At 42.4% G+C, this 15,622-nt stretch overlaps 1 protein-coding gene across 2 annotated transcripts in view; it reads left to right on the top strand.

Annotated features, from left to right (window-relative positions):
* The window catches only part of sema6d (semaphorin 6D), a 29,269-nt gene that overhangs the window by 7,576 nt on the left and 6,071 nt on the right, over window positions 1–15,622 (top strand). For both annotated transcript variants that reach the window (XM_079554824.1, XM_079554823.1), the window contains exons 2-14: window positions 2,060–2,225; window positions 4,536–4,647; window positions 6,119–6,179; window positions 6,341–6,403; window positions 6,778–6,879; window positions 7,053–7,143; window positions 7,973–8,092; window positions 8,979–9,067; window positions 11,652–11,869; window positions 12,131–12,262; window positions 14,044–14,199; window positions 14,443–14,616; window positions 15,180–15,320. In XM_079554824.1, coding sequence (XP_079410950.1) covers window positions 2,105–2,225; window positions 4,536–4,647; window positions 6,119–6,179; window positions 6,341–6,403; window positions 6,778–6,879; window positions 7,053–7,143; window positions 7,973–8,092; window positions 8,979–9,067; window positions 11,652–11,869; window positions 12,131–12,262; window positions 14,044–14,199; window positions 14,443–14,616; window positions 15,180–15,320 — 1,580 coding nt within the window. In that variant the 5' untranslated portion in view covers window positions 2,060–2,104. The remainder of the gene's footprint in view (window positions 1–2,059; window positions 2,226–4,535; window positions 4,648–6,118; window positions 6,180–6,340; window positions 6,404–6,777; window positions 6,880–7,052; window positions 7,144–7,972; window positions 8,093–8,978; window positions 9,068–11,651; window positions 11,870–12,130; window positions 12,263–14,043; window positions 14,200–14,442; window positions 14,617–15,179; window positions 15,321–15,622) is intronic.

The following is a 15,622-nucleotide window of genomic DNA, read 5'->3' as shown; positions in this document are numbered from 1 at the left end:
CTGACCTGGTTTAGTCCAACTCGTCCTGTTGAGTGAACCTTTAGAGCAGTGGTTCTCAACGCAGATGCATTATCAGTGGGTTGGCATTTATTTCCATATTATCACTCTGAAAAAGTATAAATAGTCTGCTACAATCACTGTTATCAGGTTGTTTTGATCATTGTAATCTTTAAAAGCTTATCTAATGCTTATTCCATTATAATTTGTGAGGAAATTACAGTATTTTGCGTTGTATATAACACATCAAATTGTTACTTGGATCACGGCATGTCATATGCGGGTGAAGGCGGGTCCTGATGCCATGTCAGTTGAGAACCACAGCTTTAGAAGGTGTAGTCCAAGTCTTTAGTCTTGTTTTGGATCTAGCTTCTGGAAAATAAACGCAGAGCACATAGATGAAGGAATATTTCTGTGACTTTGTGCGGTGATAGAGCAATATAACGGTCATAGATCTACTCAATCTATTGGGACGATGTTTATTCTTTTAAGAATATCAGCTACCGGCCGTGAAGTGTTATTAAAGACCAATGTGTTCTTTTATTTCATGAGGGTTTGTTTGAATACTTGAGGGTATTTTTGCACGTCTAAAAACTATTGTGGAGCTGTGCCTAGATAATCATATAATATCATAATTTGGCTAAAAATATAAAAATCTCTGGCTGAGCTTGCCGTCTATCAGCTGCTCTTTCCTTGTAGCCCTCACGCATTTTACAATGAAGACACTTGACTTTCTCTACGCGGTTCAGCCGCCACTTAAATATTTCTAATGTTCTTTTCATTGAGAATTGTAAGCCAAATCATCTCTGGGCCAGAGTGAGAAGTTTGCAAACCACAACTCTGCATCATTTAAATTCCGAGCTGCTGCGTCTTGTGTTCCTGCTTCTCCCCCCGAGGTCATCTGAGGTCATCTTTGCTGTTGATGAAGTTTTGAAAATGTGCTGATTGCTGTTGCGCTGCGGTCCAAACCCGGCACAGATGCACAGAGACAGCAGGCCCGCGGTGCCCCAAACTGAGTGGACTTCCTCTGTACCCGGCCCACACAGAGGCGCCCCACCGGTCATTTGGCTGACCTTCCACTCAGACAGTAACAGCAGATGTAGAGAGAGAGGGAGAGAGAGGAGGGTGCAGGGTAATGGCACAGCGAGCCCATAAATCAATACAGCAACACACAGAGCAGGTCACACGCGCCCATTTGAAACTTTAACACTCAACATTCAATACGGCGATCTGCTTCTCTCTTGGCCGAGTTTAGAGCGCCGTGGCTAGACAGAAATTTGAATGGGCTCGCGCTTTGGCTGAACGCATGATATAACTTTGACTATTATGGGACTGCGCCGCGGAGAGTTAAGCCTACTGTTGTCAAAACACGCCGGACAAAGTGCACTTTTATGACTTTTTACTGCGCCACACTGCCATGAATGTGAAGCATGTCTCCCTTACAGACCCTTTTTATAAATACGGGCTCCAAGACCGTTAAGCTATTTTATGCATATGTTGTATAATCATAATGATGAAGATTAAACAGGCTGACTGTGAGGGTAACACAAATGGGCAAAGTTTATGCCTTATGGGGGGGGATTGTCTCGATAAATGGTGCTGTAATATTTAATTTTCATTGCTCACTGCACATAAACACGGTACACATTTCCTCACCCATGATTTTGTGACAAAACTCTCTTCTAATCGAATGAAGCCACCAAAGATTGAAATGTGCATTGTGTAATTTCATACCTTGATGCGTCGTTAAATGTTTTAAGTGGTTCTTCAGGGGATTCAGATCGGCTGCTATTGTAGATGTTAGAGAATTAGAATTGCAGAATTTAGGTCTATACTTTTCAGACCCGGTTTAATCCCGATTTGACCTTGATCTTGGCCTGGTTGTACTTGGTATGAAAAGTTTGATGTATTGCCTTAATATCTAAGAGCTGGGTAATCGTTCTGCTTTACAAACTACTTCTGCTTTTACTTCTTCTTCTTCCCCAAACCCCGACAGAGCACATGTGTTAAGTTGCTCGTTGCTTACTCTTTGGTTGACACGGCTGTATCTTTGCCTTTGCAGGTAACATCTTGGTGAGTGGAAAGAGGTTGTGGAGAGAGAGCAGCCATGGGCCAGAGGGCTGCGCTTCTGCTCACTGCGCTGCTGCTGCTGCTGCTGGGGACAGGCACCACCATCGCTGTCAGCTTCCCGGAGGACACGCCTGCCCTGGATGTGGTGGACACACACTGTAAGTTACACATCGAAAAGCTCAGATCTTCCCGTTTGGTTTCGGTTAAATCAAAGTACCGTATTTTCCGAACTATAAGTCGCACCTTTGTCATAGTTTGGCCTGGGGTGTGATTTATACTCAAGTGCGACTCGTATATCAAAATATATAATTTCACATGTTTGTTATCAACATACTGACAGCCGCTAGAGGACACTCTAGGCTTGTGCACCAGTATCTGCTACCCCTGTACCACTGAAGATTTAAAAAACGGTCATCAAGTAGGAAAAAAGTGTGGTGTGAGTGAGAAACCTGTGAGGGACTGGCGAAAAGCTGAGGCTTCTCTTACTGCAATGAAGAAAACAAAAAAAGCTAGATGGCCACGGCTAGAGGAACAAGCTCGCAAATGGATGGTTCGAACAACGTGCTGCCGGGAGAGGCTTGTCAATGGTGCAGTGACGCCTCCCGGCCAAGGTAGTGTCCAAGGCTGGTGCGACTTATACTCCGGATACACTAATTGAAGAGATTAAGTGAAAAGCTTAAAACCCTATTCCAGGTACAGGTAAATATTCCAAGATAAAGCATCAAGTGGTTCCAAGCCTGTGTGCTCTTAGACATGGCTGCATCAAAAGGTGCATAAAACCTTCCCTAAATTAACATGCAAGTCACAGTACGACCGAAAGATTTTCTGAGGTGACTGCGAGAGGGGAAAACATAATGGAAGACTGTCGTTAGAAAATGCAAATATGACCTTGAAAAAAAATGGACTGGAGCTGGAGCAGAAATTGAACACAATCCCCGTCTTATCCCTCAGACGGCGCGATTGCATATTCAATAAAGGAAAGGACTGTGGAGCAGCTATATCTAAATGCAAGAAAGTAAAATAGCAATTTAGTTTCCAGATAAAGCTCAACATAATTAAATTTCGCGGCGATGTCCCTAACTGAGCGGAGCATTCCTTCTGGTTCATCAACTGCGATTTCCCATTGTAATAAAATCAATCCTCTGCCTGGTCAGCTCAAACATTAAGTGGATTTTCGTGCAACAGAGAGATCCAAAGATGTGCTGACGCAAGCCGCCGTTGCCCCGACTCCAAACAACACTGCCCCGGCGCACGTATAATTACATGGAATAAAAATATTACTGCTCTACCATTACCTTAATTGCAGGAGGATTTGTAGAAAGCACATGAGGCGTAATTATATCAACACAGCAGACTTGAGCTGAATGCAAGAGCTGATCAGTGCGTAAGTGTCTGGAGCAGCTTTCATTAGTTCTACTATTACAGCTTGTTTGCATCCTCTGTCGATTCATTTAACTCCATCTATGCTAATGCATTTTCAATTTGGGCTTCAGGAACGACGCTATCTGTTCAAGGTACTGCTGTTGAAATGGGGTCATGAAGACACAGTATTAAAATGCACGGGTTGTATTCAAAAGAAGCGATAGCAAACAACCAGGAAGTAATTGTCACTGTTGCGATCAACTTTGCATTTATTCAAAGTATCATGGTCCGCAGCAGTGAGCCATTTGATGATATATGAGCGTAGTCAGGTCTCTGCGTGGCTGTGCATATGTCAAAGTATGAGGTCAACTGGAGGCAACAAAGAAAGAAACAAAGTGCAATATCATTCAAGGCACAGGATAAGATTTATGGGGACTTTTTGAGTTTCTTTTTTTTGTAATCCCGTTTCATGTTCTACTGCAGAAGCGCTTTGAGTCACATCTCTTAGATTTATCTCTTAGATCTTATATATTATCGCTAAGAGACCTCACTGGACCCGTTCTGAGCTTCTCTGCAATTAAACTGCCTTTATCACAGTGCCATCCATTTGTTAACATGTCGTTAACTAAAAACGAGGGCTTGTATATTGTTTTTGATTTTTTTTTCCCTGCTACCAGTGGGGGGGGGGGGGGGCACTCCAACCAATGTTTCAGACCCAAACAGATTTTGGATTTGGTTCTAAAGTGTTCTTTCCACAAACAGAATGTATTATAAGTGACACAAAAACACAACATATAAGACAAAGAAGCAATAAAAGGGTGACAAAAAAACGTGCCAGCAATACTACAACAAAAATGTGACGAAAGAGCAAAAAAATGTGATGAAAACGCAACAAAAACACTTCAAAAATGTAGCGACGATGCAACAAAAAAGGCTAGGATCAATTATGTAGGCCGTGGCTTTCAGATGAGGCATTACACTGTTGCTCTCCGGTCGACAAGCTTCAAGATTTGGGTAAAGCTGAACTGGAGAAAATGCACTCCTTTTGGACAGCCTTATATCTTGCTCACATTCTCCTAAAGTGACTGTACTGTCTGTGCCCACAGTTGCTCGCCGGTACCCCGTCTTCAGAGGCAGGCCCTCTGGAAACGAGTCCCAGCATCGCCTCGACTTTCAGCTCATGACCAAGATCCAGGACACATTGTTCATTGCTGGCAGGTAAATACCCTTCTCCCCCGTACACCTCCCCCATACCAATATCATCCAGTGTCCTGTCCTGTAGCCGGTAAACAGCCTGCTGAGGGAAAAGCTCTTAGCGTTATTGCATCTGAGGTTTCGAGGCATGCGTCTTGATGTATATAGCGTTATCGACCTACGGAAAGGCGTCCGTCATCCAGCTCTGACGTGCTATCTGGGATTTCTTGGCATCTGTTAGCTACACGTCTCTGCCGCTGTTTATGGCCACTTGGATGAGCCGAGCCACATGTGCAAATACAGTGGCTGGAAATCATTTTGACACGCAGCGTGGAGAAAAAAATCTAGGCCCTAAGGCGAATTTATCTTGTCACGTATAAAGGATAACAGGTGGACTGAGATCCCGCGCATGTGGTTTAGGTGCGGTTTACTGTAAGTTACACAACATGCTCTGTACAGCCTGATAAGATGTTGTTGCAGGCTATGTCAGTAAAAGGTAAATCCCTGAACATTAGCTTGGTTATATTATGGCATTTCTTTCACCAAAGTAAGTCATTGCTACGTGTTAGCCAAATAAAAAAGCTTAGTCACACTTCCTATATCAACAGTTTTAAAGAAACAGCTGAGCTGTTACAATAATACTTTAAAGACAAAAAAGTACATTTTTATCTCAAAACCTATGTATACGTGTGCATCTAGGGTCATCCAATACATGCAATGTATTATATTGAAGTTTTATCTAGATGTAAATTGTTTTTGTACGTAAAAAACAAGTCAATGAAAGAGAGAGTAATTAGTCCTTCAACTAACTGCACATGTCTTCAGCCCAAATTTGCAGGGATAGGGCACAAATACATGAAATTATTACACATAATGAAGACAGAATAGTGAAATAGGCATAAGTAATTCATCACAATAGAATCTAAATTGCAATTTTAATGGTCCTAATTAGCAATTATTCAGGTAATATAACGTGAAACCCCAGAATCATCTGTCTCCATTGGGATTTATCATGTATAAACCTGCTAACCCTGTAGTTTGGATCTGTTCTGAAATGCATGTGATTCTTGAGTGATACTATGTTTTTTTTAGTTCCTATTACAGTCTCCTCTTTAGTGTTAATGCAACTGAAGTCGTTTAAAATGTCCAACACATCTATTTACAATTTTTCCCAAACTATGTGCAGCCCTATTTTGTGAAAGTATAGATTACTTTCTATATTGCCAAATGTCACACTGCCTCGAATGACTTCCTGTAATAGAATAAAACTGTAGCCGTGCATGTGCAGGCCTCAAACCCGACAACGGACACTTGAGTTCATTACCTATTGATAAGTGGCATGTAAAACCCCCATTTAAAAATTGAAACTACCGCTTTTACTACAAGTAATTAAGGCTCTATTAGTAAATGGACATTAATATTCATCTTGGTACTGGCAGAGTGCGGTTAAAGCTGTTGGGTCACTGATATGCCGCCTGCTGTGTTGTGTTTGCAGAGATCAGGTGTACCTCGTCAGTCTGCGCGAGAGCTACAGGAATGAGATCATCCCATACCGGGTAAGATACTGGCCAAGAGCTGCTCTCTTCAGGGCCCCGTACGACATGTACAGGGGCCATTCATCACCGCAGTGGACAGCTTTGTTAAATGAGACGCTTGGATATGCGCCTTCTAGTCCTGTATGTCTAAATATTGTGGGGTTGTTTTTGGTTTGTTGCAGAAGCTAACGTGGCGGTCGGGACAATCGGATAGAAATATGTGTGCTGTGAGAGGCAAGCACAGGGTATGTATCAAAATCGCACTCGTCTTATGTGATTTTCATGTTAAAGGATTGTATTGTTAATGTGAAGAAAGCAATCAATATAGTGCCTACGGCTTAACTTGTAAGATTCAACAGATTTGACACTATGTCAAGGCTACATGCAGTATCATGTGCCTTTTTAATGTATAAATGCACAAACGCAAACTACTAACCACATATACTGCCTATAAAGTAGGTGTTCCATTATCTCAATCAATATTGGTGGACGGGAAAGCTCTGATTTATTGACAAAGCTGCACATCAGCTATTCACATTGAAAGAAGCGAGTAGGATACATATCTCCCCTAGATCATTGTTTGGAAATCCATTGTTGAACTTTTTTTTTATTGCTTTAGGATGAGTGTCACAACTTCATCAAAGTCCTTGTCCCTCGGAACGACGACTTGGTTTTTATCTGCGGTACCAACGGCTTCAACCCTATGTGCAGATACTACAGGGTCAGTATTTATTATCACACTTTATAATACCCCCAAATGTAAATGTCTTTGTTCTCACGGACATCCACTTAAAGTAAATGTGACTAGAGCACATTCACGCTTGCTTTGCGCTTATTGTTTCCCCCCCCCCCCCCCATGTCCCCTGTGCCTGACTGTGTGGGTGCATGTTGCAGCTGGATAACCTTGAATTCGACGGAGAGGAGATCAATGGCCTGGCGCGCTGCCCGTTCGACTCCAAGCAAACCAACGTGGCCCTGTTCGCCGGTAAGGGTCAGGCCGAGCCCTCCCACACGCATCCGCACAAACATACAGTAAAAATCCACTTGTTCTAGCCGGAGAGCGCCGAATGTGTTCCTACCCCGCGCTCTCATTATCACCACTGTGTCTAAAACAATGCCCGCAGCGATAACAACTCAGCCAATTAGGCCCTTGTAAGAGCAGAGGAAAAGGCAATGAGCAGGAGTAGCATTGCAACAACCAGGGATGTTTGTGACTTCTTGTTCCACACGTTCGATGTTCAGGTTATGTCGGCCCATTAAATTTGAAGCGTAGGGCACTGCTGAGTCCTGTGTGACTTTATTCTGAGGGTGGATCTGGAAGACCTGGGTTTAATCGGGTTTAACGGCTGCAGGTGTATGCTATATTTGGTAATAATGTCTTGACACATCTTAATTACTATCTTACACTGTATTAGAAAATGTAATTGATTCAAAGACTACTCAAAGATGTTCCAGGTAAGTTTTTGATGAGAGAACAACATTGTAGCATGGTTAAAAAAAAAGAAAGAAAAAAAAGAAGCGGACCTCAGGGTACTGAATTAGCCCCATAGTTATTCTAATCATTACTTCTTTAGTGCTGGGCTTGTTGAGTCCTAAATTCCTCTCTTGACTTGTTTTAGATCTCGTTTGGTTCCGTGTTTTAGCTGCAGTTAATTTTAATCTGGTAATGCTGCCTTTCTGAAAGCACATCATTTTCTAAGGTGATACAAAGTATGAAATGTTTTGTAAAAACTGCAATAAAGACAACACAGCCTTTTTTTGTGTGTGGCTGTTACTGTAAAAAAAAATAACAAAGCTTTTTTGCTTCATTCCAGAGGGGAAGCTGTATTCTGCCACAGTTGCAGACTTCCAGGCGAGTGATTCTGTCATCTATCGGAGCATGGGTGATGGATCTGCACTGAGGACCATTAAATATGACTCTAAATGGCTGAAAGGTAAGCCACCTCATCAGTCTACATCATATCCCCCTCCCCCCCCACACTTCGCTTGACGGTAATCGCACAACAAGCCTGCCACTCTGCTTCGGGAGCCGCAAACTTTTCAACCAAACTTATCCAAACTTTTGAATATGTAGAAGAGATGGATTATGAAAATAGCTTTTGGGGGGATCCATCTCTGCATACTCTGGTTTAGAAGTGAGTCAAAATATGCTTGTGAAGACATCAAGGGAGTGTCTATCGTAGTAGAGATTTTCAAACATCATTGACTGGACTGGGTTGAGTTGAGGATGTTTCACTTCTAAGATGGAACTGAACTCAACCCAGTTCAGTCAACAACATTTGTGTAATCTCTACAAGTGCAAAGACAAATGTAAATGTAAAACCTGATTTCCTTAGGCACAAATAACCAGATTAACTTGATCATGACGACCAGGCTAGTTGTTGAAACCTGTTCATGCATGACTATTTCAATGACATTACTAGACCAGTGGGATGACTTACAACGGCCTCAAAACACGTGTAATGTGGCTGTAGAGTTCATTCATAAGTTTTTGGCCTGACTCAGAGAGAGGTAAAACGACCTGATGGGCCTCTCCTAAAGCTCTCCATAAACAGCCTATGATAAATGGCGCTTTGTACCGGGTCCACACCGGTTGTCAGAGCTGTTTTTGGCAAGTTAAAACGTTCTCCCTTTCCCTCTTCTGCCAAGCTCCGAAGGGGATATGGCCGGCACCCTCGCAGGCAATCTAGGTCACCCCTCGTCATATGCAGCTTGTACAAATCCCTGAAATATTCAACATGCTTCCCCTGCTGCTGTTGGTGACGCTGCACAAATACACTTCTCAACAGTCGCTCTCCACCTCTCTCTCTCTCCTTCCAGAGCCCCATTTCCTGCACGCAGCAGAATACGGGAATTATGTGTACTTTTTCTACCGCGAGATTGCAGTGGAGCACAGCAATCTGGGCAAGGTAAGACCACAAACACCTACCGTTTAGGGCTGCGGTGGTTCTCAGAGTGTATCACGGCTGCAAGTCCTAGCGTGAACCTGCTGTAGGCCGGATCGTGGGCAGGTCTAGTATGGTCTTGGTTAAGTCCTAGGTTAGTCGTATGAAATGATTGTAGCCTTTCTAGATTAAAGGTGATATAAATAAAGAAGTAGTTTAGAGTTTGTTAAGCCGCATGAGTTTTGTCCCGGTTTTGGCCTGGTTGTTTATCCCTGGCTCAGTCCTTTCATCTGATTTAGTCCAGTTTTAGTAAATGTTTACATCCAAATCCCGAATAATCTTGCAAATCCTCTTCGAGACCTTCACTCAGTCCCTGTTGCATCTTAATTTCAAAATACCCATTCTTAGCCCATTAGTGATGATGATGAAGCCAAATATTTTCAATGAGGTGGTACATGGTGTGAAAACTTTGCAATCCACCGCTTTAGATTCCATTACATATTCTGTGTGGATTCAGCGAGGGCCGCTAGCCAGAAAAACGGCTTGTAGTCAGTCTTTGGCAGCGAGCTGCCTGAGTCCTTTTTTTGTTTGGGTGATGACAGGATGTACTGGAAATTTCAACAGCGAGCGTTTCCTGTGAATGTCCCGCTAATGTACTAAAACCATTGCATGCAGTGAGAGGATTTGTCCCTTAGATATAACACGCTTTGGTCTCACACGTTCACGCAAAATTGTTCGTTTTTCAGGCCAAAATTTCAGTGAAAGCGATTTTTATTTAGTGAAAGGATCTGTTCTGGCTGGAAGTAGTGAAGTAGCATAAGCAGCATAAGGCATTCTGGTGCATAAAAACCGTAATGGCCATCTCCAAAATTTCCCGCACACTCAACAACCATTGGCAAAATGCTTTTTCACTGCTGTCAGATGTTTATTTGTTGGTTGACAAGTACTTCCAGTTGGCGTTTGGAGAACTCTTCATGCAGAGACCTCCAGTTTCTTGATGATAGAGGATGCTTGTCTTTATTTATCATCTTTATCCATCAAGTTCTCTCCACAAACTCACTACTGGATTGATCAATTATTTATGTATTGTTTTACAAGAAAAAAAAATGCATATTTGATAACATATGACCATAATGGTATTTTACTGAACTATGTCAGCACAGTGCGTTTCATTAATGCTTTACAATCATCATATTGGGCCCAAGGGCTAAAACGGAACAAACAGAAGGAAACCCATAGGTAAAATGTAACACACAATCGCAGTCAAATGGAGGTCCTCAGGGATTTTCCGATATATTGTGGCTTCTTGTGATAATTTTTAGGTATCCGAGTTATGACAATTAGCTAATTTTCATCAATGGTTTCTGGGTTGTGGAAAAAAATAACATAATATGTAATAAAATGTACAGGTAATACGGAGTGGTCTAGCCATTACAGTGATAATCCTAGACCATTTTCAAATCTCAATCTTCCTTGTTTTGAGCTGTTGTGCATAATCAGTGTATGACTAAAGTTCAGCAGAAGTATTAGTGTATTAAAGGGTATCCGAACATCCCGCATTTGAATTTAACGTCATTGTGCGCTTCGTCCTCAAACAGGAAGTCCTCCATCAGCACCCGGCTCATAAATATTTCAGTTCGACTAATGCTGGGGCGACACCTGGCCTCTGACGGAGCTTTGCGTCGGTAAATTATTCAAAATGTCTGAACCAACTGCCTCCATGGCAGCCGCGTTTATGCACCCTCCGTAATGCACCACAGCCTTTTTTTTTTTATGTTTGTGCTCCAGTTAGGCCAAACACTTTTCAGGCACAAAGCTAAAGATGGGTTTGCTAAGTCGCCTGTGCGTTTCAGCGAGGCACAATGCATTATTTAAGGCGCTGGGAGTGTTTTAGTGGCTCGCTCTAAGCCGCAGCTGTGAGGTTGTTTGCAATCGAATCGAAATCAAAATTGCAGGTTTGTATTAACGCATTGAGAAAGGCTGCAGGTATTTAGGTCTGTGGTTCTCACACTTTTCCCACCACGTACTCTCAAACAAAATAAAACGGCTCGTTGGGCACCACCAGAGGAGATGTCTTTGGATACAGACGGCAATGCGTCGTACTAGGGGGTGTGGCCAAGTAGGGGAAGGAAGCTTGTAATGGGAATCACATTTTTACTCTTTTAGACATTTTTTAGCGGAATATAAGTAAAGTCGGGTAAAAAAAAAATTGGGCCCATGTAAATATTCGTCTCATTCTTGAAACTGGCACTAAAGCTTACCATTAGTATGTAGCATGAAGCTAAAATGAGCATTAGAATTCGCTGTTATGGGCTGTTGAACCACTTTGCTCATTGCCATGTCTCTGTATCTCTCTTTCTTTGGTAGAAAGATTTAGACATTTAGAAATGTATTCCAATCATGTTCTGAAATACTTGGGATTCTTGTCTTAGTTAAGTAATTTATCTTCAATGGTACAAGTTTGGGATGTTTATAAAATGCACACTGAGCCAAATCCTTGTGTTTAAACTCAAATGAAATTATCACAGTATGTGTCTCAAAAGTTTGGATTTGTCATTTCTCCAACCTCTCTAAACCCATTCCCTTCGTGTTTCTCCGACATCTCCAGGTTGTGTATTCGCGAGTGGCCCGTATCTGCAAGAATGACGTAGGGGGGTCGCAGAGGGTTTTGGAGAAGCACTGGACGTCGTTCGTGAAGGCCCGGCTCAACTGCTCGGTCCCGGGAGAATCCTTTTTCTACTTTGACGTGCTGCAGTCCATCACAGACATCATCGACATCAACGGGGTCCCATCTGTGGTCGGCGTCTTTACCACCCAGATGAACAGGTTAGCTTGAAAAATGGCCTTTTGCAGCATGAATCAAGTCACTTTGAGGGGACGAGAAAGATTAATTGTTGTACCTAATCATTTAATTTAGATGAAAGGCTTGGCTTTGACCATAAATGCATTTAATGTCGTAAACCACCGTTCACATATTGCCAAGGATCTACTTAAGCCATATTGCACAGTAGTGTTTCTTTGGCGTCTGCCCTAGCTTGACCTTTTTGTAAATGAAGTATCTTGTTTCTTTGTGTGTGTTTTGCCCAGTATTCCCGGCTCAGCGGTGTGTGCCTTTTCCATGGCCGACATAGAGAAGGTCTTCATGGGACGTTTCAAAGAACAGAAAACGCCAGACTCTGTTTGGACACCATTCCCAGACGAGAAACTACCCAAGCCACGGTAAATATTGGTTGTATTCCTGTTAAAAAAAAGGGAATATTTTTCAATGAAGGCTCCTAAATAGCTTAATAGCATTTTTGTAGAAATAATCTACAGTCAAAGCAGTACTAAGAAACTTGTTTACCTTTAATAAATCCTTTTCGTATTCCCTCTGGGGGTAATACAAGTGTAGCTTTCCTGCACCGGGTCAGAGGCCCCAATACACACTAATGGAATCACAAAGAAGAAGCTAACAGGCAAAGCTAACTGCGGGCTAGCACCACTTAAACAGTATTTACAGCCAAGTTTGAGTGAAACGAGATATCTCCATTGTGTAATTGGATGAACAATATCCCTCTCTCCCTTTGTCTTTTCTGTCAGTGTTGTATTTACTCTCACGGACAATTAATGAGTAAAAAAACGCAACATGCTACGACACCTGCAGTTGTGCTTATGGCCTCTAGGGGCAAGAGTTACTTAGTACTGCTTTAACTATAGAAACTTATTGTTAGCGCGTGTATTATCAATTTAGACACTGTTTCTTCTGAAAATAGGGGCTTAATAGTGCATGGCAGCATTTTTGTGCCTTTTATAGTCTCGTCACACACACACACAAAAAAAACACACAAAATACTATACTTTTGATACTGCTGCCTAAAAGAATTACAAAATTGATAGCACTTATAAAAAGCACTGTCCGGCATTGCCCCAAACCCAATTACCTGCCAAGTGGAACGGTGAAAGGGATCTGATATATAACGCAGCGCTTCACAAGTAATTGCCCAAGTCGGTGCTAATTGAGTAATTTTAGCCACACCATTAAATCTGACCCCTGCTGAAGAGACAATGCGATGTCCAACCGGGCTCCTCAAACTCGCTCCTTGAAAATTGTTTTACTTGTAATGCTCTGTTTATTAGCTATGACCCAACAAACACACGCACACACGCCCCATCTGCTAAGACTGAATAATAAATGAGGAATAATAAGACCCGTTGCATTTTTAACCTGTTTATAATCGACGTGTAATATACTTCAGGTTGAGAAACGACACTGACCCCTTTTATTCATTTCTATTTTGTAACTTTGCAGTCTGACACTAAAGCAGGGATTCTAATTATCACTTAGTTTGATGGGATAATGCCTGTGGGCAGTTTTAATCATAGTGTTACGACAGCAAAGTGGCAATTTTATACAGAGATGTTGAAAAAGTGAACGTTTGAGATTACAGAACAAAAGGGAAGCTTTCAAAGAACACTTACTTAATCATGACCCATTGGTACAATATGTCAGCACAATGATTATGGAAATCCTACCTCCTGTGTCCAAGGATCAATGAGAAAAAACATCAGAACATACAGTATATAAAGCCAGGGAAATTAGATACTTAAAATGTGTATACAATTGTAGAAAGTCTACACTGATTTTCCTTCAGTAATGAAATAAAAACATTCAAATAATTATGTAGTTTTGGGAAAACATTCTGACTCACTTTCAGTACCCACAGCATCACAAACATAAATAGAGGTGGCATGTACTTTCTGAACCTAACATATAGTCTATTTCTGTCTGTTTCTTCCATTACGAAATAACGGAGTCTAACCTTGTTACCGTCGTGAATCATTGATGGGGCATAACGGGGCATATGTATAATTTATGTCCAAAAAGAGGGGACGACCTTTGTGTGATTCTAAAAGGCACCTGCTCCCCTCCGATCCATCTCAATGCGCGATATTATTACGGCTCCCAGGAGTGCCATCGTGCACGCCCGACCTTTGAGCTCTCTGACCCCTGTTGTGTTTAGGCCCGGCTGCTGCGTGGGTCACGGACCGGCCGCGTCCCTCAAGAGCTCCGTGGAGTTCCCCGACGAGACGCTGCAGTTCATCAAGTCGCACCCGCTCATGGACACAGCCGTGCCGTCCATCCGGGACGAGCCCTGGTTCACCAAGACACGAGTCAGGTACGGCAACGAGCGTGGACACCATCATAGGAATACGTTTTGAGTTTGATGTTTTTTTCACCCAGTTTAGTCCTGATTTCATCTCGGGTAAATGTATTTATGAGGTAGTAATTGGTGTGAAAAGTTTGAAAAACCACTGCTCTAGCCTATTAGCTATACTTTTGCCAGCCTAGTAGTGTTACGCATTAGTAGGAGCATCAAATCAAAATCGTTAACACATTTGTATGCATTCATTTTGCTTAGGTACAGGATGACCGCACTGGCTGTGGATAATGAGGCTGGCCCCTATAAGAACTACACTGTGGTCTTCATCGGGTCCGAGTCCGGGATCCTTCTCAAAGTCCTGTCCAAGACCTCCAGCTCCTCCCTGAATGACAGCGTTCTAGTGGAGGAGATCGACGTCTTCAACAAGGCCAAGTAAGGACCCCACAAACATTTTCAAAACAGTGTCGAAACAGTTTCATTATTTTAGGTTATTATTGTAATTTCCTGTAAGATTGTTAGTGTTGGCATAAAAGGGCTATTGTCTACTGTGGTGCCTGAAAGTGGTGGAACATGTCCCTGTGAAGAATCGGGTTGTTAGAAAATGCTTTCACTACAATTGACTCAAATTTTTGTGCTCCCTTTTCATTGTTTGTGTGCAAAAAAAGAAAATCAATTTGAAACTGGTTTAGGGGTCATGTATTGCTGAATTTGGGGATCATATGCAATGTGCTAAGCTAACTCACTGTTGGTTAAATCTAGTAAAAAAAAAAAGAAGAATGCTCTAGCTGTCTGTGACCTCCAAAAAAATGGTGAAAAAGATTAAATGCATGAATGGTTTAATGGGAGCTTTGGGGCCCGACGTGTTAAAAGGTTAAATCGCTGCTGACAAAACGCACTGCCACCTCACAATTGATTGAATCTACTGAGACCGCAGCAGGAGACAGTGTTATCAGATGAGCCTCTGATCAGGTTTCGTCCCCTGTCCTGTGTCCCAGGTGCCTTTCGGGCCACGAGGACGACCGGCGCGTGCTGTCTCTGCATTTGGACAAAGAGACTCACAGCCTGTACGTGGCCTTCTCCAGCTGCGTCATCCGCCTGCCCCTCAGCCGCTGCGAGAGGCACTCGCACTGCCAAAAGTAAGATACAAAAACAGCGTGGTTAAGGCTAGTTATTGGGTTTCTTCTTATGGTACTGGGGAATCATTTCGGCAAGTTTGGGCCTGGTTTACACGCTCTTTCATTCTCAGTCTTTAAATCGCCCTAGTGTAGTTCTTATTTAATCCTGGTTTGGCCTTGCTTTAACCCTTTTATAGTCTTACATTAGCTAAAGTCACTGCTAGTTTAGTTCTGGATTTTGTTACGTTTTCAGTCCAGGAGTAGTCCTAGTTTAGTCCGGCCTTTGTTCTGGCTTGTAAAAGTCATATCTCCAGTTCCACGTT

This window comes from Gobius niger, assembly GCF_951799975.1.
Source record: "Gobius niger genome assembly, chromosome: 4".
NCBI lineage: Eukaryota > Metazoa > Chordata > Actinopteri > Gobiiformes > Gobiidae > Gobius > Gobius niger.
Note: the sequence above shows the minus strand (reverse complement) of the source record. Positions and strands in the feature narration are given on the sequence as shown.